Source organism: Cnephaeus nilssonii (genome assembly GCF_951640355.1).
Source record: "Cnephaeus nilssonii genome assembly, chromosome: 3".
Classification (NCBI taxonomy): domain Eukaryota; kingdom Metazoa; phylum Chordata; class Mammalia; order Chiroptera; family Vespertilionidae; genus Cnephaeus; species Cnephaeus nilssonii.
The window spans coordinates 59,686,625-59,710,273 of NC_137074.1; the positions used below are offsets into that span (position 1 = coordinate 59,686,625).

The window sequence follows — 23,649 nt, forward strand, 5'->3', positions numbered from 1 at the left end:
CAGCACTGTTATTTTCATTTCTACACGTATCTTCTAATCTTTGTCCAAATGTATAGATGTTCTACATACTTGCCTTTCTCCTGTGGGTGCTATATTCAGTCCTGAGTTGCCCTGGGAGGATTGAATCTGCTAGATGGGGGCTCAGAATTTCTGAATGGCCCCCTGAAGTCTAATCTATGCCGCTGCAGAAATTGACCAGAAAGGTCTGACATTCCCTGGGGAGGTATGTCCTCAACTTTAGAAGGCTAGGGGTAGGGGCTGAAGCAGAAAGTGACTGGGGGGGAGGGAGGGCTATAAGATATTGACCAGTGACCTCAATGGAAAAGGGATGAAGATTAGGTTTTACAAAGGAAGAGGTGGGTAGGTATTCAAGTAATTTTATTTCAGATGCTAGTAAGGTTTCTAGTCCCACCCAACTAAAATAAATGAGAAACAAAAATGAAAACCTAACCAAAGTAACACCCGCCCTAATCAAATCACCTCCCCACTAGTTAACAAACACTTGAAATTAGTTTGAGAGAGCTATAACACTTAAAAATGAAAACTTTAGACATTAGAAGTTGACATAAATTTTACCAAAGGGTCAAGAGAAGATGATTCAGTTACAGAAGAGAGAGCTGGGAGAAAGTGAACTGGCCAAGTAGAAATCTTAGAACTGCAACCGAAAGAATCCCTCCCAGAACCCTCTGGAGATCAGGGCTGACACCGCGTGCCTCGCTAGCGGTTCAGAGTCCCCGGCGCTCGCGGAGGGTGCGGGGGCGTGGGCCGCACCGCGCACAGGTGGCGGCCGCACCAGCTGCGCCGCGCTCGCTCCGCGGGTGGGCCGCCAGGCGTCGCGCTGGAGCCGCGGTTGCCCGGGAGACCGAGCGGGGCCAGTGGGCGGCGCGGAGCCCAGCGGAGCCCGGCTGCTGCGGGAGTAGCTGGGCGAGAGTTGGGGGGAGTGGCTCCCCGGGCGGCGCGGGGGGCCGGCGGGTCCTGGGGCAGCGCGAGGTGGCCGTGGCGCCGCGGGGCGAGGCCGGCGAGCGCGGGACGCCCCTGGTTGCAGCTCATCCTCCGCGGAGCGGGGCGGCGCGGGAGCTGCACTTGCCTAGTCCGCGCGCCCGACGGTCTCCGCCCCGCGGGGCGGTTTGAGACCCGGCGGCGAGTCGCGGAGGACCCGGCTTCCCGGAGCGCCGAGAGCCCGGCACGCGCCTCCGCCGCCGCGAAGAAGGAGCCGAGCGGGCGGCGGGCGCGCTCCCGGCGGCCCCGGCATGACTTCTCGGGGCTCCCCGCTGGCGCCGTTGCTGCTCCTCTCTCTGCAAGGTGAGTGGCCAGAGCCCCCGCGGCCAGGTGGGGCCAGGCCGGGCCGGCGGTCCGTGCAGGAGCCGTCGGGGACCGCCTGGGCCAGGTCGTGGGAGCGCAACTTTCTCCGGGCCTCCCCAGCCCTTCTGTTGGCCGAGGCTCCCGCGCCCACCCGCCGCCCCGACGCGCGCGCCCCTTCCCGCCTCCCGCACAGCCCAGGTGTGCTCGGAGCCGAGGCCACTACACCTGCTGCTCCGTTACCGCCATCCCGGACCCGACTCTGACCCCGCCTTTGTAGATAATGAACTCCCACACTGACTGGGTCCCGTGGGAAAAACAACAGTATTTTAGAATCAGTTTCTGTTACCAGGCGGCTCCGGGAAAACGGGAGATGACTTTGAAACAATTTAGAAAACTTGAAATCGTACCTTGACCATAATCTTTAACAAGCATATATAGGTTTCACTGAAATTGTGATCTTTTTTTTTTTTTTAAATGACTATACAGGGTGCTGCACTATATTTGAAAACAAGAATTTATTTTTTATATTCTAGTACCTTCCCCAAAGGATTTAAATTGACTTGCAAAAATACCGAGAATATAACAATAATAGCACAGAGGGAATAAACGTGTCCTCAGTTTTCTTGTAAACGGTTTCTAGAAACCTAAATTGAATTTTATACTCTCCATTTACTCTTTCTTACATTTTATTTTTATGCATAGCCATGCTTAAACGACTTTCATCTTATATGGTGCCCTTTCTTTTGTGAGTGCATTGTCCTGTGGAATCAAATTTTCTGTTCCATTTAATTAATTGTCGAGATTTACTGAGATTTATCTGAAGGGTTTTATTTTAAAAGCAGTTCAATGATTGATGGAAGATTGTGGTTAACCTTGATCCCTCCCATTCCCTGGAGATTTCAGTATGTTTTCTGTAGTTTTATGGTCTTATTTGAACTGATAATATATCCATAGATCTTGAAGTAACATAATATTTACTAGGTAACTTAAGTTGTACAAATTAATTTGGAAGGGGAGAAATGAATACAAAACTTAGTATACCTTTCCCATAGAAGCCAGTGAAGGAAATAGTCTAAGTTACAGATAACTTTCATGGAGTTCAATAGGTATATTTTTAGTGATGATGTGTAGATAATAACTAAATGACACCAGTATGTGTTTCCAAATACATTTGTCTGAGAGCCAACATTTTTCTCAGTCTTACTTCCTTCAAGTGTGAAATAAGATTGCGTAAATATTCTTAAATATTACTATAAGAACAGCTGAAATTTTTGGTAAAAAATCTGTTAACCTTTGTATATTACAATAAATGCCACTCGTTTTTGTAAATAGCACTTGTGTAGAGTTTGTTTTTGAATTCTTAAGCAGTACTTTTAAAGAATTGACATAATTCTCAGAATCAGGCTTACAAGGTCATCTGTGTTTTTTTGTTTTTTTTTTTCTTTCAGCAGAACTATTCCTAAGCCACCCTAGAATGTTTTTAAAGGCTTGCAAGGACATTTTAGCCTTCATGATAATCTATTCTGTAAAGGCACTTTCACCCTCAAAAATGAAAACTTGTGTTCATATGTTCAGCGAATTGTTACCGAGCTACTCTGGTGGGGAGGGATGGTGGTGGAAGACAAAGATACACCAGAGTTTGTCCTTAGGGAGCTTACAGTTTTAAAACAGGCTGTAAGCATGCACAGTTGATTTATGATACAAGGAATATATGATGAGTGTCATTTGTTAATGATGATATCAAGGAAGACTTCATGGAAAAGTTTACTTTTGATCTGGACTTGGAATGAATAGGATTTGCACTGACTGACTTGGCAGTGGTTGGGCTTTCCGAGCCAAAGGAACAACCCGATTGAAGGATATGAAGTGGAAAATGCAGGGGGCATATTCTGGAAAGGACACGCCCTTCTAGCTGCTGGAACAGGAGGTTGTGCAAAGGAGAAAGGGCTAAAAGGGTAGAACAAGGAGAATGGAGAGTCTTGAATGCTGAGTTGGGGATTTAGTCAGCAGGCCCCTCAAAGGCCGCTGATACTCAGTTTCCCTAAGATGGGGGAGGGGAAGAGGTGAACCGCTATTGAGTGCTAGCATAACAGTCTCCAGGAGAATGCCATGTCCTGACTGCATTAAATTATTGAACCAGTCAGTGGCAAAGTTGGTTTCAATGAAATAGGGCCCATCCCTAGGACTTCCAGTATGGAATGAGGGGGCGGAGTGTATATCTGAACAAAGTTACTTCTATTATGAAGAAGGAAAAGGGAAATAGATGCTAGATGGATATCCATTGTAGCAGTGAGCATTACAGTGGCATAATGCACCAAAGGTAGAAATAGAGTGTGTCTTAAATTTATGAAAGAAAATGGATGTGAAGATATTTCTGTTTAAATATCTGCAGACTAACGTCAAAGGGAATTTGAATTGAAAAGTTGACTACTGTTATATAGTTTTTCCAGTGGGTAGGATATATCAGAAATGTTTCTTGTACTACTGGTGATTCCTTGAAATAGTGGATAACTTTTCAGAATATGAGAAAAGCATAAAATAAAGAAAAGACCATATAAAATGAAATAAAAATGAATTGTGAGCCTAATTGTTAGCATGATGAAGAATTTATTGTAAACTTCAATTTCGTAGCTCTAATTTTAGTTATGTAACTGTTTTGGAACCATTCACTTTTTAGTAAAAAATCTGTAGTTGACCTACATGAAAGGCGACAGCCACTGGATGGAAATTTTAGGTAAATTGAGCTTAATACACTATATATTCAACATGAACTATTCAGGAAACAATTTAAATATTAGATCACCAAGCACTTCACAGTGTTATGCTTAGTACTGTTGTCAGACCCAAGGCAATGATGCCATGGGTAAGACGTCCCCCCCCAACCTCCCCAGTAACAAACAGTATGTGGCACATTTTCAAATGTGTTTTCACACTTCGGTAGTGGAAGCATTTATAATGAACAGTCTCATTTGAATCTTCATATGTAAGCCATGTGATTTAGTGCCAAACAAGGTGACTTGCTGGTACATAAGATCCTTGAGTCACACTGAGTTATACAGAACAAGGGACTGGAAGTCCTAGCTGAGTTGGGAGAACGTTGTGAAAACCGTGGTGTTCCCACTTAAATTCGGACCTATAACTAGTTTATTCAGAATGGGGATTGTGTCCCTTTTTGTATCTACACAAATGATACCAACTTATTTCTACATGCCAGGCAGGTTGAGGTAAGATTGCCGGATTTCCGATAGTCCAGTCCCCGCCTTTGTTTGATGAGGACTGCTTGGCACTCACACAGCTCACACTCGTTTTGAGGGCAGCTCCCAGGCCATCTGGAGGCTCCGAAATCCTCCCTTGATCATCCTTGGAGAGTAACTGGTTTCAGAGAGGTTGCCAGTTCTTGGGTGGTGTTCAAAAGGGCATCTGATTCGAGCTGAATTTGGTCTTAAAAGTGGAAAGTTAATTAGTTTACTTATGCGTTAATCGGATCTTACTAAACTGTGGAAGGATTTTTTTCCTTTCTATTCAAGTTTGAGCAATTGATTCCCTCTGTACCTGGTTTTCTACTGCCTCAGAAAGAGACTGTAGAAGTAGTTTGCATTTTGTGATGGTTTTAAAATTGTAGAAATGCGAACTCAGTCCAAGAGAGAAAATCTATTTCCTAATTTCACAAATGATAGGCTCGGCCATTGATCTGATAGCTGTTCATCTTTTCCATTATCAGGCACTCCACAACAGATGCTATGTGGTGTGGCTCTGCCTCACTCACGTATACTTGGAAGATCACATTTTAATAAATATCACTAAAATTTTTGTTTATAGAATAGGATTAACAATACAGATTTGCCAGTGTGAACAAAACGTCTATTCAATAAAAAATCCTTAGAGGAAATCTACTTTCTTGTTCCTCTTCATTTAGCATTTTGATCTTGAGAGAAGTAACAAAGTGACAGGATTAGATGCACTCTTTTATTGAGAAAAGCATGTGGGGAAAGAATGTGAGATGCCAGAGCATTGAGTTTAGGAAATGCTTGTACCTGTAGAGTTCTGTGGAAGAATCTTTAGAGAATTTGGTGAATGTCAGTGGCTATGAGTGAAAGCAGGTCAGGATGTAGGGTTGGGATAGATGGTTAAAGTATAATAGCTTTGGGAATTCAATGGCATTTTTCCACCAAGGGTCACAACTATGTAATAAAACAGCATGGCATTGTGAATGCAACTCTAATATCACGAGGCCACTTCTAGGCCAGTCTTAAAAGACTCCTTAATTCAACATTTTTAAAAATTGGAAAGAACTTTAAATTCTTATTGAAGCCTGTTGAAGATCACACCAGTGGAAATGTTAATAATGTCCTAATTTATCCACCTTTGCCCAGAGTCTCCCTGTTCACAGCAGTTGCTCATGTAAAATCACTTTTCTCTCACTCCTGTATTCTCAGTAACGTTGATTCTTTTCTGTCCTCGTTCTTTCTCATCCTCTCCATTTTGGAGGATGTTATCTCCTTCTGCTAATAGCATCAGGTTCTTTTAAGGTAAATAAATCTAGCCATTCCTGTTGGTTTGTTTTTTCCCCTAGTGATTTAACTCTTTCTCTTTCAACGATTGATATAAAAAACCCAGAGCCAGGCAGGCAGACCCAGAAATCACCTTAGAAGGTGGGCATTGGTGGAGCTATGTGAGAATGTAGACATAGTTCTATGTTAATATTTTATTCTTGTTCAATGAAGTTAACTTTATGATGGATAAAATCCTGTGTGTGTGTATGTGTGTGTGTATGTGTGTATATTTTCCCTAAAGGACACTACTATGTCTGGCACATAGTATGTGCTTAGCAGATATTGTGGATAAATAAGTGTTTACTGATATAAGTGATAATCCTGTCTGCTTGTAGTACCTAAAAAGAATTTTTTTCTCTTTTAAGGAAAATGAGAATTGTGTTAAAATTTTCTTTAGGGATTTGGTGTTACTGTGTCAGTTTCAACTTCTTTAAGATTTAGTATATATTTTATAGAAGACAGATAATAGAGGTATATTTTAAAATTCTATAACTTGGGAAGTTTATTTAAAAATACAATATAATACAGATCTTTCAAAATTGAGTCTTAGCTTATATTTAATCATAGAACTTTGAAGTTGTCTATTTTTGAAATATTTTTTCCTAAGGAATTCCCAAAGGTTTTGCTCCATTTATTAGTTTTTTAAGTCGAATATATTGGGGTGATATTGGTTAATAAGATTATATAGGTTTCAAGTGTACAATTCTGTAATACAGCATCTGCATATTGTATCGTGTGTTCACCACCCAAAGTCAAGTCTCCTTCCATCAACATTTATCCCCTTATAACATTGCTTCATTTAATAAAGAATGATCTTGGACTTTTGGGAATTCACTTACAACCTGTAAGTTTCCCATTTCCATGTCTGGTATTCTTAGTTCTGAGGGCCTGTATGTTAGAACTAATAGCCCAAGCACAGATATAAATAAAATAACACCTCGTATAGTCTAAGCTCAGCTTACCCCCTCCCCACACCATGTGTATATAGTACTGGAGATCCTTTTTAGAAATAGGAGCATTAACTAAATCAACTCCATGTAGGGCATTATAACCTATTCCCAGTAGAGATTGCCAGTTGTCCTCCCCTCTTATTCCCTCCCCTTTTCCTGAAGTCTGCATCCTTCTAACCATAGTTTCTTCCAGCTATGATTCATTTCCTTATTGACCATTCTCTCATTCTGCAGCGATGTTTATCTCTCTCAAAATGTCAGAGGTCTTCAGCTAATCATAGCCAAGTTGTCTACCATGTCCTCAAGATGCCTTAAGTAACATCAAACATCGATCATAGTACTTAATCTTTGTTTCTTTGGACCAGATCCATTACTACCAGTTTACAACTTCTAGCAGCCCCCATGGGTCAAGATCACTTGGTAGAACACAAAATAGTGGCAAAAAGAGAGGTTTGAGTGTAGTAAACATCACTTGTTGCAGAATGTATTTAGCATTTTAGGCTTTTATTGGTTAAGAAAGCTTCTAGTACAGTTCACATATGCATATTGCCCATGTGTAAATACAAAGTGCTGTACTGGCACTTGTTGGCCAAGACTTAAGACAGTAGGCAGAGCACGTGAAAATGTGTTAACAGTATACTGCAAAGACTCTCCACTTTTGACCTCAGAAGTTAATGGGGCCTTAGAGATTATCCTATCTAATAAAAGAGTAATATACAAATTGACCATCACACCAAGACACAGAGATGGCCACCCACATGTGGTCAAAGATGGCTGCCCCATGTGGACACAAGATGGCTGCCACAAGATGGCCACCACAAGATGGCCTGCAGGGGAGGGCAGTTGTAGGAAGTTAGTAGTAACCAGGCCAGCAGAGGAGGGCAGTTGGGGGTGACCAGGCCAGCAGAGGAGGGCAGTTGGGGGAGACCAGGCCGGCAAGGGAGGGCAGTTGGGGGGGGACCCAGGCCTGCAGGGGAGGGCAGTTGAGGGGACCAGGCATGCAGAGGAGGGCAGTTGTGGGCAATCAGGTAAGCAAGGAGGGCAGTTGGGGGTGACCGGGCCAGCAGAGGAGGGCAGTTGGGGAGACCAGGTCAGCGGGGAGGGCAGTTGCGGGGGGACCAGGCCTGCAGGGGAGGGCAGTTGGGGGGGACAAGGCCAGCAGGGGAGGGCAGTTAGGGGTGATCAGGTCAGCAGGGAGGGCAGTTAGGGGTGACTGGGCCAGCAGAGGAGGGCAGTTGGGGGAGACCAGGCCAGCAGGGGAGGGAAGTTGGGGGGGGGACCAGGCCAGCAGGGGAGGGCAGTTGGGCGGGGACCAGGCCTGCAGGGTAGGGCAGTTAGGGTGACCGGGCCAGCAGAGGAGGGCAGTTGGGGGAGATGGGGCCAGCAGGGGAGGGCAGTTTGGGGGGGACCAGGCCTGCAGGGGAGGGCAATTAGGGGGGGACCAGGCCTGCAGGGGAGGAACAGGCCACTGGTATCAGGCCTAAATGGGCAGTTGGACATCCCTCAAGGGGTTCCAGATTGGAGAGGGTGCAGGCTGGGCTGAGTGACCCTTCCCCCCTCCTCCCCTCCCCCCCATGCACAAATTTTGTGCACTGGGCCTCTAGTTGAGGATAATAAAAAGCGTTTGTGTGGATTAGGTCTATCAATATTTACCATATTAAAAATTAAAAGTGAGAAAAATTTAAATATTTATTAATTAAAAAAACAATAACAAACCTATTATATATGGACATATATAATGTATTTTTTGTGACACAAGTAAGATCTTTTTTCCTAAAACCAAAATTATTAGCAAGAAGAATGATACTGTTTTACATTTTTGGAAATCTCTTTACTGTCTTGCTCATTCGGAGATAGCTGGATTCCCCTATTTGCTTCTGCATTCAGATTACTATGATGTGTTGTCTTGGTTTGGTTGAAATATATAAAGAATACATGGCCTCACACCAATAAGTAGTTAGAAAAGTAAGAAGTATTTTGATAGCATTAACAGGTAATTTCTATATTCTTTGATATTCCACCCAAACTCAGTAAGTAGTAGTTTATTAAAGACTAGTGGCCCAATGCACGAATTCATGCACATTGAAAGGAAATTAATTAGAAGAAATATTTCAATATCACCATTTGCCTTTTCTCTATAATAGAAGTGTCAACCAAATTCACAATAGACAATGACAGATGGGAACACATGTGTGCCATTGGTGCTAGTGAGAGCTTTATATGTATCGCGCATGTGGGAGTCAACTTAGCCTTTTATAGATATAGATAACCTTGCTTAATTAGACCTGCTTTCTGATTTAGCTAAACTTTTCCCAGCCCAGTGAAACACACTAACTTCTCTTTCAGGTAATTGTCAGCAACACAGCAGTAAATATTAATACAAAGCAGATTATTATTGTAGATCACACAGGGAGAACAACAGGTAAAATATTTAACTGCAGCAGTGTTTGACTGTATTCTGTGCAGTGAAAAGTCATTTTTCAATGTCCACCATTTCTTACTTTTTTTCAGTCAGGTCAAGTTTCTAAGCTTTCTAAATCTCTGCTTTCTGGCTAATGAAAAGAAAATAAGATTCTACCGAGTCTCCTATCTACCTACTCCAGGACTTCTGTGAGGGTCAAATGAGATGAGGCACGGGGAAAACGTTTCACGGACATTTGGTTAAAGTGTAAAATGTTTCCACCTGGCTATAAAGCAAGTCAGGTTCCTGGGCTAAAGAAACTGCAAGGAGGCTAGGGAAAGGAAGCCGGGCTTTGCTATGTGACGTCTGTTACCTGGATGGTCGGACACTTAGCGTATTAGCCTTTTATATATATAGATTGGTTGCAATGTGGAATCAGAAACCGTATCAATAAAAATTTCTTACTTTGTTATATTAAAACCCATTGGTTTACATTGTACTTTGAATGGATATTTTTTTCATGCATGATTTTTTTTGGTAATATTATGCACTGATAATTTGGAAAATATTGGTTCATTGACGTAGATGTTAAATAATAAAAATACCGTATTTGTTAATATCACCATTGTTCTTATCAGGACAGTCTTTACGTTTTGGGAAACTGTTTAACTCACAGTGGCAGATACAAGTTTTCCAAAATTTTAATATTTCCTTCATTTGGCACCAAACATGTCAGTTATTTTCCTTGAAATAATAATCCTATTTTTGATTTTGAGAAAATGTCTGCCAAATACCTAAGTCTGCATAACCATAGTCTGAGTTGTTCTTCAAGTGAAAATGCTGATACATGAAAAAAAGCAAGTAATTCATTCAACTTTGAGCTCCTGCAGTTGCAGCAGGGTTTTCCTTGGGACAAGCACTGCCTTGGTATGCAGCACAAGTGATTCATGTTTCATACTCCCCATTGTGCCACACTGAATATTATAAAAGGTCAAGATTTAATAAAGTCACTGTTATTGCTTCATCAAAGACACTCTTTAGTGAGACTGGAGTTTCTTTTTAGTTGTGAGTGCATGACAGGGAGGACCACAGTGACTTGGAGTGCAGTTGTGCCAGGGCCTTGACTTGTGTGCAGGTGCCAGCAGTTGCACTCACCACTGCTTCTGCACCATCAGGGCAGATGTCAACACCGGCAAAAAGGCAAATAGCACTTCACCATTATTTAAAAAAAATAGCTTTTTCCTCATGCATTTTCTGAAAGGGTCTTGGAGACTGTCCATGGACTATAGTACTTGAACTCTGGTGTGCTGTTATGGAATGTTAGATTTTTAAAAAAATTGCATTAGTGATAAATAGCCACAGCATTATTCCATGCTATGTGGGATGGCATTAATTGGAGTATGCATATTTTATTTAAAAATACTTCATATACTCATTTAAAATTTTTTATTTTTGTATTATAATTTTTAAAATTACAAAAGTAACATATCCTAGGCATAAAAATTAAAACAATGCAGCCCTGGCTGGGTGGCTCAGTTGATTGGAGCATTGTCCCGTACACCGAAAGGTTGGGGGTTCCATCCCTGGTCGGGGTGCGTACGAGAGGCAACTGATTGTTATTTCTCTCTCACATTGATGTCTGTCTGTCTGTCTGTCTGTCTCTCTCTCTCCCCCTCTCTCTCGCTCCCTCTCTCTCGCTCCCTCTCTCTCGCTCCCTCTCTCTCCCCCTCCCTCCCTCCCTCTATTTCTCTGTCTCTCCCTCCCTCCCCCTTCCTCTCTCTCTAAAATCAGTAAACATATCCATGGGTGAGGATTATAAAAAACAAAAATTCTAAAGAAACCCAATGCAGAAATGTTTAGGAAATGACTCATATCTCACCTGCACCTGCTGAATTCTCTGGTTTTGTTGTGCATTGTTCCAGATCTTTTTCTAATTACAAACAAAGCCTGCATGTACATTTATTTTTTTAAAAGTAATGCCCTGAATATTGTTCTACAACTTATTTTTAAAACATAACAATTTAATATGGGCATTTTGCCACGTCTATTACATGGATCTACCTCATTCTTTTTCATGACCTAACTTTAGTGTTTCCTAGAAAGTCTATACCATAACTTATTTATCTGTTTCCCCATTGTTGAAAATTTATGTTGTTTCTTATTTTTTTGACATCAGAGATGTTATAGTGTACATCTTTATATGCATAACCTATAAATCTGTGTAGATATTTTTGCAGTCTGTCTTGGCCAAACTGGAGTTATTGGATATACCTATCTAGCGTTTTGCAGGAGACAATAGCATTGTGTGAAGGCTTTGAATAGTCAGACATACTGGGTTTGAATTCCTGGATTGTCATTTTTTGCCCTCTGACTTTGGGAATGTTTAATGTCCTGAGCTTGAGTTGGATTATCCTGTAGAGTGGAGCTAGCCCCCTCAGTGCATTAAGTACTAAGCTAAAGGAAATGACACATCTTTAAAGTATCTAGCATAGTGGCATGCAGACAAGGCTTGGTTAGTGGCAGTTACCGTTTCAGGGATTGATTAGTGAGGAGGCACCAATGAAGGTTCGACCTGGGAGACAATCATACAGTTTCTCCAGGTCTGCTTTCATTTGCAAAATGAGGAGATTAGATTCTGTAATCTGTAATCTCATGGCTCTTTGAGTTGGCTTCCAAGTATTGAGAATACTGTCAATAAAATAAGCCAGAGATAATATATGGCTGGTTTTAACATATCCATAAAACTTTTCCTAAAGTGGTTTCTTGACTTTCCCTCTGCCTCTCCCTCCAACAATATGGTGATGTTTATTCTATGAATTAAAATCATCTTTATCTGTTGTAGAAATATAAAAAGTGGTTTCAAATATAAAGAATGTTTTTCAATTTGATTTATTTTTTTTTATTTAAAAACTAGAGGCCCGGTGCACGAAATTCATGCACTCGGGGGGTGGGGGGCATCCCTCAGCCCACCTGCACCCTCTCGCAGTCCGGGAGCCCTCAGGGGATGTCTCACTGATGGCTTAGGCCTGCTCCCTAAGCCGTCAATTGGACAACCTTAGCACTGCAGTGGAGGCAGGAGAGGCTCCCACCACTGCCGCTGTGCTCGCCATCCATAAGCCCGGCTCAGGGCTTCTGGCTGAGCGGTGCTCCCCTGTGGGAGTGCACTGATCACCAGGGGGCAGCTCCTGCATTGAGCGTCTCCCCCCTGGTGGTCATACGCATCATAGTAACTGGTCATTCCCCTGTTCTGTTGATTTGCATATTAGCCTTTTATTATATAGGATGATTTCTGTTCATGTTAGCTCAAGCTATGTACATACCTCATTTATTCTCTTACATCCTTTATATACAAGATATTCATATGTGTCAGTAAATGGTCAGTTGTAAGCAGGCTATAAATATGACAAAAACATGCATATATATATATATATATATATATATATATATATACTTTTTATCATAATTACTGTATTCTGGTCTTTTAACTTGATTTCTCTACTTTTCTATCATAATGAATTTTCTTTGTATAAGTCATGGTTAGGTGCCTAAATTTTATCTATACTGGGTTTTATGATGAATATAGATGTTTTTAGTATTTCTGTTATGGACTAAAAGTGAAAAGCCATGAGCTTTTACAAAACAGTTTTGCCAGGGAAGTAGTGATACTTAAACTGAAAGCTTTAGAGGGGTGTGGTTAGGGCACATCTCAAATCTGACTCTAGATTGTATGTCATAGTGTTTCCCAGCTGTTCTTGTATTTTCATTAAAGAAAATTTTTTATAGAAAACCAGGTGGTCTCCAAAATGGGAAGTTATTCACATTAGCAGAACTTTCAAAATAATCCCGAGATTCATAAATTCACTGCCTATTGTGTTATCATGGCAATTATAGTTTGTTTTCAGATCATTAAATTTTTCCTGAAACTACACCACACTAGTAGAAAGATTATTGAGTTTTGTACTCCAAAATAGTTATAGAAACTTAAACATGGTTTGTTTTCATGAAAATATTTTCTGAAATAGTGACTTTTAATTCTTCCTCGTTCGTGATTTCATTGTCCGTAGAGCAAGACATGTTTTAGTTGCCCTTTGGTCAATCTATATTTCCAGTTTCTGTCCTAACATTTGTGCTTCTTTGGACAAATATAGTGTTCTTCCTTCGTCCCTCCCTGGTTGCTTTGAATTCAGGGGGCTGGGTTGTCTAATTAATAAGAAAGTGTAATGTTGTGAGCCACGGAGAACTGGCCCACTAAGGTCTCTTAGAGCCCTTTAATTCTATAATGTCCTTGAGCTGTTGAAGCCGCTCAGTAAATCCCTTCACAATTTCCACGACCAAGCCATCTGCCTGTATTAAAATAAATCAGATCTGCTTACTCCTTCTGTGTCTAACAAATATTCCATAAAGTAATGATGATGGAGGCCGTGACACAAAAATAATTTTCAGTCTTGAGCACTTCCTCTTGAATTCTCAGCTCAGATTCTCTGGACCAGTGTAAGCTGGCATTCCAGCATTCTCTCTGACTTGACTATAAGGGTGGTGAGACCCTTTCCCTTTTTTTTTTTTTTATTGTAGTTATCCTATGTGTGGCAAGTGGACTAATTCAGCTTTTCCACATTTACATTTAACTTCACAAAACCTTTACTTGTCATTCTGCTTCATAGATACTAGCCGATTAGGTAAACACACATGCATTTATCTAATTTTAAATGTGGCAGTTTGCATATATGATATGTGTATATGCTGAACGTCTCAGACAGACTGCTTTTGCGTCTGGCACAGGCTTCTGGCACCATCACACTTTGAGGCTGTGTAGGTTGTGGCAGCATCACATGTCCCAGTGCATGGTCCCGTGGCCTGTTCTTAGGCAAAAATAGTTTATTTTTTTACATCTGAAAACCCTGGAATCCTTAAGGTATTTCTTCTTAGTGTTCTTAACTCCTTACTATCCTTCCTTCCAGTATCACCTTATTAACGTATATCCTTATTGTTTTAAGTTTATATTATGCCAACAGTTTTCTAGCTGCTCTTTACTTCACCTTTCTTCTCTTTGATCCATCTTTTGCTCTCTGCCAGGTTCCTTTTCTGTCAAACACTGCTTTCTTTACAGTATTCTCTTCCTTCAACAACAATAACGACAGCAAACTCAAAAAATCTTCAAGGATAAGTTCCAGTGTCCTCCACGGCTGTGTACTCTTCCCTGTCCAAGCCATCACGTTTCCACCACCCTCTGTTAACACTCTGGGGCCAGCTACCTCTTCAGCATGTTGCTCACATCCCCCATCCCCTCTGGTTGGTCTGCAATATCTCACCTCCTCCTCTTGATATCTATACTCCTCACCCATCCATGCCAACTCAAGCCTGTTTCCTTTGAGACTGACTGCCTTACTTTCTGTTCTGACTTCTCTGTGAGAGGTCTTTTTCTCTTACAGTTTCCTAAGCAGTGAGTTTGTGTGCTTCCATGGTGGCATCTCCAAAAGCTGTGCCTTGTTCTCTTACACTTTTTTGGCAGGTGCTTAATTTATTGAGTGAATGGATGCATTTTAGGTCTTTGCTTTTCAGCAGCCCTTTTATCTTATGTTAGGTAATAGATGATCCACTTCTTTTATTTTACAGGCAAAACATTGAAATTCTATACATGCAATTGAGATACACATGTGAAGTTGAAAGTTTTATTAAAGCACAGACATTTCTCATGCACAAAAAAGGATAAAAATAGGTTCTTTTATGCTATGGATTGAATTTGCATATCATTTGTGCTCATTTTGAACAGGTTAATACAGTTTCTTAGCCTCTTCCTTTCTGTAAACCAAATTTACATGATCTTCCCACTATCTTTAACCTATTCCCATTGCCTTGCTCTATACTTTATTCATTCCACTGAAGAGCATTGAGTTATATGTAGTCAATTTTTCTTTTTTAAAAAAATATGTTTTTATTGATTTCAGAGAGAGGAAGAGAGGGGTAGAAAGAGATAGAAACATCAACAATGAGAGAGAATCATTGGTTGGCTGCCTCCTAAACATCCCCTACTGGGCATCGAGCCTGTAACTCAGGCATGTGCCCTGACTGGGAATCAAACCATGACCTCTTGGTTCATGGGTCAGTGCTCAACCACTGAGCAACACCAGCCAGGCGTCAATATTTCTTTAATTATGATGTATTTGAAAGCCACTGTATTTATTTGAAAAGACAGTAACAGGGATTAACTGTTTAAAAGTGTGAGATATACAAAACAGTATAGAAGTATTTACAGTACTATTTAATTAATTATCATTAGTGAATATACTTGTGTAACCATCATCCACACCAAAGACAGAGCATTGCCAACCCCCAGGCTCCCCAGCGACCCTCTCGATCACCCTACCATCCCTTGCCCTGAAAAGTTAACCACTTTTTGACTTCTAACACCTGAGGTTAGCTTGCCTATTTTTGAAGTTTATACAAATAGAATCATGCTTATTCATTATGCATTCTTTTGAGTCTGGCTTTTAAAATTCAACATTGTGTATGCAATTTATCCATGTTACCTGTAGCTGTCATTTCTTACCTTCATTACGTGATATTACCTCATTGCATGAACACATTGTGATAGCGATTTATCCATTTTACTACAGATAGACATTTTAGTTGTTTCCAGTTTGGGCCTATAACGTGAGTAATACTGCTGTGCACATTCTTACACGTGTTTTTATGCATATTGAACTGCATTCTGTTAGGAATATATCTAAGAAACAAATAGCATATATTCAGCTTTATTAGGTTCTGCCATTTTTCCAAAGTGGTGTGCTGATCTTTACGTTTGATAGCTGTGTATGAGAGTCTGTTTCCTCTACATTCTTGTGAATAGCAGGTGTTGTCCATTTATTTTGCTTTAGCCTTTTTGATGAGTGGATGGTATCTCATTGTGTGCGCATTTGTTCAAGCCTTTTGGCAGTCTTTTTAAAAATAGCTTTATTGAGATATAATTCATTTAACCATATAACTTACCCATTTAAAGTATACACTTTAATGGTTGTTGGTATATTACATTACTAGGGGCCTGGTGCACGAAATTCATGCACTGGAGGGGAGGTGTCCCTCAGCCCAGTCTTCCCCCTCTCACATACTGGAAGCCCTCAGGGGAAGTCCTACTGAGGCGACCAGGCTGATCAGGGGAAGACACCAGCCCCATCACCCCGCTGCTGCAGCCACTGCCAGTCACGGCAGCCACCAAGGTGTTTTCATCAACACGACTCCAGTCCCTTCACCATGAAAAAATGACAACTTTCTTTAGGCATTTTCAAGATGTGTCTTTCATAGGATATGACATTTCTTTCTTTTTTTTTTTTTTTTTTATCCTCACCTGAGGATATGTTTCCATTGATTTTTAGAGAATGAGGAAGAGAAAGAGAAAGACAGAGAGAAACATCAAAGTGAGAGGAACACTTTGATTGGTTGCCTCCTGCATGAACCCTGACCTGGGCCCCAGCCAGGGAGGAGCCTGCAACCTAGGTACATGCCCTTTGATCAGAATTGAACCAGACCCTGCGGTCGGCAAGCCTAGGCATTATCCACTGAGCCAAACCGGCTAGGGCAGGATATGACATTTCTTAGCCCTCCAACAGCAGATCTTCCTTTTTTTCTCCAGGAGTGTGATGGAAAACCCTAGATCACCTTTTTGGATTCTTATACCCAAGTTACTAAGAATATTACCAGTGGAAAACAGGGAGCTTAGCCAATGAGCGGTGAGAAAAGGTATTTCCTCTGTAGTTCATAGCAATCGCCTGATCTGGCTCCGATCTCTGGCTCCACCCCTGCCAAGGCCTAAAGCCTTGGAGACTGGGCAGGGGCCCACCAGCTCCCTCTGATCGCCCAATCGCCTGGCTCCGCCCCTGCCCAGGAGCCCCCTGGCTCAGGCCCTTCCCAGGTTGCTCAGGACCCACAGGGCCTACCTCAGAGTGACCTGGGTGCTGAGAAAGTTCCCAGGACCCAGGCTGCTGGGCACCTATGTATGCAAATTAACCTCCATCTTTGTTGGGTTAATTTGCATACTCACTCTGATTGACTGTGGGTGTAGCGGAGGTACGGTCAATGTACATGTTTGTCTATTATTAGGTACTAGAAGCCCGGTGCATGAAATTCGTGCATGGAGGGGGGTTGTCCCTCAGCCCAGCCTGTACCCTCTCCAATCTGGGACCCCTCGAGGGATGTCCGACTGCCCGTTTTGGCCCGATCCTGGTGGGATCGGGCCTAAACGGGCAGTCGGACATCCCTCTCACAATCCAGGACTGCTGGCTCCCAACTGCTTGCCTGCCTGCCTTCCTTATTGCCCCTAACCGCTTCTGCCTGCCAGCCTATCACCCCCTAACCACTCTGCTGCCAGCCTGGTTGATGCTTAACTGCTCCCCTGCCAGCCTGTTTGCCCCCAACTTCCCTCCTCTGCCGGCCTGGTCACCCCTAACTGCCCTCTCATGCAGGGTTGATCACCTCCAACTGCCCTCCCTTGCAGGCCTGGTCCCTCTCAACTGCCCTCCCTTGCAGGCCGGCTGCCTCCCAACTGCCCTCCCTTGCAGGCCGGCTGCCTCCCAACTGCCCTCTCCTGCTGGCCATCTTGTGGTGGCCATCTTGTGTCCACATGGGGGCAGGATCTTTGACCACATGGGGGCAGCTATATTGTGTGTTGCAGTGATGATCAATCTGTATATTACTCTTTTATTAGATAAGATAGAGGCCTGGTGCACAGGTGGGGGCCAGCTGGTTTGCCCTGAAGGGTGTCCCTGATCACGGTGGGGTTCCCTTGGGGTGTGGGGCGGCCTGAGCAAGGGGCCTGTGGTGGTTTGCAGGCCAGCCACGCCCCCTGGTAACCCAAGCGGAGGCCCTGGTATCTGGAATTTATTTTCCTTCTACAATTGAAACTTTGTAGCCTGGAGCAGAGCCAAGCCTGCTGCTCCCTCCACCATTTCTGTTGCAGTTAATTCACCTTCTACAATTGAAACTTTGTAGCCTTAAGTGGGTGGGCCTGGCCAGGGTGTGGGGAAAGCTTTGCTTCCCCTGTTGCCAGGGTCAACCCTGGCCTGCTCTCTCAAGCTTCATTCTGCCGCCATTTCTGTTTGAATTTGTTTACCTTCTATAATTGAAACTTCGTAGCTTGAGTGGAGGCTTAGGCCTGGCAAGGGCAGGCAGAAAGCTTGGCTTTCTCTGTTACCTGGGAAACCTTGCTCTCTGTGGCTGTAGCCATCTTGGTTGGGTTAATTTGCATACTTGCTCTGATTGACTGGTGGGCATGGCTTGTGGGTGTGTCGAAGGTATGGTCAATTTGCATATTACCTTTTTATTAGGTAGGACTAGAGGCCCAGTGCATGATTAAATCATGCACGTGTAGGGTCCCCTAGGCCTAACCTGCCATCCAGGCCATATCCACTGCCCCACAAAGCCTAGCACGCTCCGCGGACACTGCTAGCAGCCTGCTCCCCGCTTTTGATGGCAGGGGGTTCGCTGGTGCCGGAGCGGACACACAGCTCCCCACTTTTGATCGCAGGGGAGCTGGCTGGCTGTCCGCTGGTGCACCAGGCCTTTCAGAAGCCTCCTGCGCGGCGGAGGCTTCTGAAAGGCCTGGTGTGGGAGCGGACAGGCACCCAGCTCCCACGCTTTCGCTTTCGATCGCGGGGGAGCTGGGTGCCTGTCCGCTGGTGCACCAGGCCTTTCAGAAGCCTCCGGTGGAGGCTTCTGAAAGGCCTGGTGCGGGAGTGGACAGGCACCCAGCTCCCCCGCTTTTGATGGTCCGTGGCGGGACGTGAGCTCGCTGCCCCAGAGGCCCCTTCTGTGCCGCAGCACAGTCATGGCGCAGACGCTGAGCTCGCGCCGCCGCTGGCGACGCGAGCTCAGCGTCCCGCCGGCCCAATAGGCCACCCCGGCCACCCCGAGTCCCGTCCCTCCACGCCTCCTGGCCAATCGTGGGCATAGCGAAGGTACGGTCAATTTGCATATTTGTCTATTATTAGGTAGGATGATTAGTTTTCAAGAATTATGGTAAAATATAAAATTAGCCATTTTGACCATTTTACATGTACAGTTTAGTGACATTAAGCATATTCATTCACCACATTGTTCAATCATCATTACTATTTCCAAAACTTTTTCATCACCCCAAACAGAAACTCCATAAATATTAAGCAGTAGCTCCCCATTTTCCTCTTCCCCAGCCCCTGGTAACACCTAATTTATATTTATCTTTATGAATTTGGCTATTCTAGGTACCTCATATATGTGGAATAATACAATATATGTCCTTTTGTGATTGGCTTATATCACTTAGTATAATGTTTTCAAGGTTCATTCATAGTATAATGTGTTTCAGAACCTCATTCTTTTTTCTTTGACAGAATAATTCATTGTATGCATACACTAGTGGTTCTCGACCGTTCTAATGCTGCGACCCTTTAATACAGTTCCTCATGTTATGGTGACCCCCAACCATAAAATTATTTTCGTTGCTACTTCATAACTGTAATTTTGCTACTGTTATGGATCGTAATGTAAATATCTGTGTTTTCCGAGGGTCTTAGACGACCCTGCTAGCGGTTCTCAACCTGTGGGTCTCGACCCACAGGTTGAGAACCGCTGCTGTAGAGCTTAAGACCATCGGAAAACACAGATATTTACATTACGACCCATAACAGTAGCAAAATTACAGTTATGAAGTAGCAACGAAAATAATTTTATGGTTGGGGGTCACCATAACATGAGGAACTGTATTAAAGGGTTGCAGCATTAAAAAGGTCAAGAATCACTGGCATACACTATTTTACTTATCCATTATCTATTGAGAAACCCTTAGGTTTTGCCAGTTTTTAAGATTGGAGAGTCTATGTCTTTTCTCCCTCCTCTGATTTTTAAAGTTATAAAATGTTTTAAAAATTATGACTGCTAAGAACACTGGCACTTTATTAGTTTTAAGTGTTGCAAAATCTTCTTTTACTAGTACTCTGTGTTGTGGCTTTTCACTCTTATTTTGTACATTTGAAAGAACAGTTCTTAATTCAGTACTAACAATTTTTCCTTTCTGACTAACACTGTTTGCATAATGGCTGAGAATTCTCTGCCTATCCCAGAGTCATGAGATATTCCATTATCTTCGAAAAGCTGTACTCTTTTCCTTTCATATTTTGAGTGGTAGTCCACCTAGAAATGATTTTTTTGTGTGTGTGTGTGATGAGAGTTGGGAGTCGAGGACTAAAACGTACATTTTGAGATGGTTTACCTATTTATGTTTATGTCCACTCTTTTTGGTTAGATAAGTCCTTTGAGGTGGTTTTACACTTCATTTTACTTCCAGGGTCTAGGACAGTGCCTTGTACATGGTAGGTATTTAAGAAATGCTTACAATCAAGGACTGAAACAGAACACTATGAATTTTGACTTTAAATAGTTTTTATTTCCTCTTTATAGCCTTATTTTATTTTCTCCTTTTTTTAGGGGGGTATGCTATCTCCCTCTTCTTCTCTATTGCCACTACCATCTCTATCCTCATCATCTCCTTTTCCTTCATTAATATCATCTTTATCATCTGGAACTGAGGTTAAGTTCTAAATCTTGTGATCTTAATTTTACCATTTAAAAATAGTAATTTCCTTTAAAAATAGTAATTTGCATTTTATATTTTTGAGGACTGTGTATCATAATACCTCCACCTCACATTTGTTTTGTACAATGAAATTTTTGAAGATGGCAAGTTTTTAAAATTTTATTTTATTGATTTATTTTTATCAAGGTATACTTATCAAGGCAGCGTTATATTAGTTTAAGTGTTACAACTATATTTGTATATATTGAAAAATGATCAGCACAGTAAGTCTGGTTAACATCCATCACTGTTACATAGTTATAATTCTTTTTAAAAAAATATATATTTTATTGATTTTTTACAGAGAGGAAGAGAGAGGGATAGAGAGTTAGAAACATCGATGAGAGAGAAACATCGATCAGCTGCCTCTTGCACCCCCCCCACTGGGGATGTGCCCGCAACCAAGGCACATGCCCTTGACCGGAATCAAACCTGGGACCCTTGAGTCCGCAGGCCAACGCTCTATCCACTGAGCCAAACCGGTTTCGGCTATAATTCTTTTTTATGAGGAGAACTTTTAAGACTTATTCTCTTAGCAACTATCAAATATGCAGTACAGTATTATTAACTACTAGTAGCCCTGAGGACGAATCTGTGTGCCAGTAGCTCTCCGCGGGGCCTGGCCGTTCTGCGCCCACTGCCAGAGGCTTTCCATTGCCCAGAGGCCCTCCGCAACCAGGGTGGAACGCTTGCCTCGTTGCCGCAGCGACGAAGCAAGCATTCCGCCAGGCCGCTCACTTTGCCTGCTCTCAGCGGCCCCCCACCCCCCGGGACTGGGGGGCTCCGGTGGGGAGAGGACTGGGCACCGCCATCTTGTGACTATGGGCGCCACCATCTTTGTGACGGAGTGATGGTTAATTTGCATATTACCCTTTTATTAGATAGGATAGGATAGTCACCATGTTTTACATTATATCACCTGACTTATTTATTTTATAACTGGAAGTTTGTACCTTTTCAAAATTCCCTTCACCTATTTTGCCCACATCCACCCCCTGTCTCTGGAAACCACCAATCTGTTCTCTGTATGTATGAGCCTGTTTTGGTTTTGTTTGTTTATTTGTTTTTTGTCTTTTTGTGTGTGTCTGTCTGTTTTCTAGATTCTACATACAAGTGAGAGAAAATGATATTTGTATTTCTCTGTCTGAGTTATTTCATTTGGCATAATGCCCTCAAGGTCCATCCAAGTTGTCTCAGCAAGACTTCATTTGTTTTTATGGCTGAATAATATTTTATATATTATTTGTATATTATATATACATTTTCTTTATCCATTCATCCATTGAAAACACAGGTTGTTTTCATATTTTGACTATCCTATATAAAAAATAGGTAATATGCAAATTGACCCTCACACCCTCACATAACAAGATGGCTGCCCCCATGTCGTCACAAGATGGCTGCCCCCATGTCGTCACAAGATGGCTGACAGGGGAGGGTAGTGGGGGGGGCCAGGCCTGCAGGGGAGGGCAGTTGGGGGCAATTGGGACAGCAGGGGAACAGTTAGGTGTCAATCAGGCCAGCAGGGGAGCGGATAGGGGGTGATCAGGCTGGCAGGCAGAAGAGATTAGGGCAAACTGCGGCTCTGTTGACTAATGAGTTTGCCGACTACTGGGATAGGGGCTTAATCACAAGGAACAACAACAGCCTGTAATTATTGGAATCGAGAGTCTTTTCAGTGGTTGGCAAACTCGTTAGTCAACAGAGTGGCAAACCGCTGCTTGTGAGCGCATGTGGCTCGTGAGCCGCAGTTTGCCCACCACTGGGTTAGGGAATCAGGCAGGCAGGCAGCAGGCAGGCGAGTGGTTAGGAGCCAGTAGTCCTGGATTATGAGAGGGATGTCCAACTGCTGGTTTACACCCAATCGGGCCTAAACCGGCAGTCGGACATCTCCTGAGGGGTCCCAAATTGGAGAGGTGCAGGCTGCGCTGAGGGATACCCCCCAGTGCACGAATTTTGTGCACCGGGCCTCTAGTTGTAAATAATGCTGCGGCAAACATGGGGTGCAGATATTTTTTCCAGTTAATGTTTATTTTTATTTCATTTGCATAAATACCTAGAAGTGGAATTGCTGGATTATATGGTAGTTATATTTTTAATTTTTTGAGTAATCTCCATGTTGTTTTCCATAGTTGCCGCACCAATTTACATTTACACCAGCAGTGTACAAGGGTTTCCTCTTCTCCACATCCCGGACAACACTTTTTATCTCTTGTCTTTTTGGTAATAGCCATTTTAAAGGTATGAGGTAATATCTTATTATTATGTTTTTAATTTACATTTCCATGATGATTAGTGAGGTTGAGCACCTTTTCATGTACCTGTTGGCCATCTGTATGTCATCTTTGGGAAAATGTTGATTCAGATCCTCTGCCTATATTTTTGTCAGATTGTGGTGTGTGTTTTTTTTTTGCCATTGAGTTATACGAGCTCTTATATATTTTGGATATTAACCCCTTATCAGAATATGATTTGCAAATATTTTCTCCCATTCAGTAGGTTGCCTTTCTAATTTGTTGATTGTTTCCTTTGCTCTGCAGAAGCTTTTTAGTTTGATATAGTCCCACTTGTTTGTTTTTGCTTTTGGTGCCAAATAAAAAAATCCTCACCAAGACCTATGTTATTACCTATGTTTTCTTCTACGAGTTTTATGGTTTCAGGTATTACATTTATTGTAAGTCTTTAATATAGTTTGAGTTAATTTTTGTGTATGGTGTATGATAGTCCAGTTTCATTCTTTTGCATATGGCTGTGCAGTTTCCCCATCACCATTTATTGAAGAGGCTGTCCTTTTTCTGTTATATAATCTTGACTCCTTTGTTGTAAATTAACTATGTAGCG

At 42.5% G+C, this 23,649-nt stretch overlaps 1 protein-coding gene across 4 annotated transcripts in view; it reads left to right on the forward strand.

The window, feature by feature from the left end:
- Positions 1-1,187: 1,187 nt before the first annotated feature.
- Positions 1,188-23,649, forward strand: part of IGSF11 (immunoglobulin superfamily member 11) — a gene marked incomplete at its 3' end in the record, with an annotated part of 128,411 nt that continues 105,949 nt past the window's right edge. For all 4 annotated transcript variants that reach the window (XM_079767332.1, XM_079767334.1, XM_079767333.1 and 1 more), the window contains exon 1: positions 1,188-1,302. In XM_079767332.1, the coding sequence (XP_079623458.1) occupies positions 1,251-1,302 (52 nt within the window). In that variant the 5' untranslated portion in view covers positions 1,188-1,250. The remainder of the gene's footprint in view (positions 1,303-23,649) is intronic.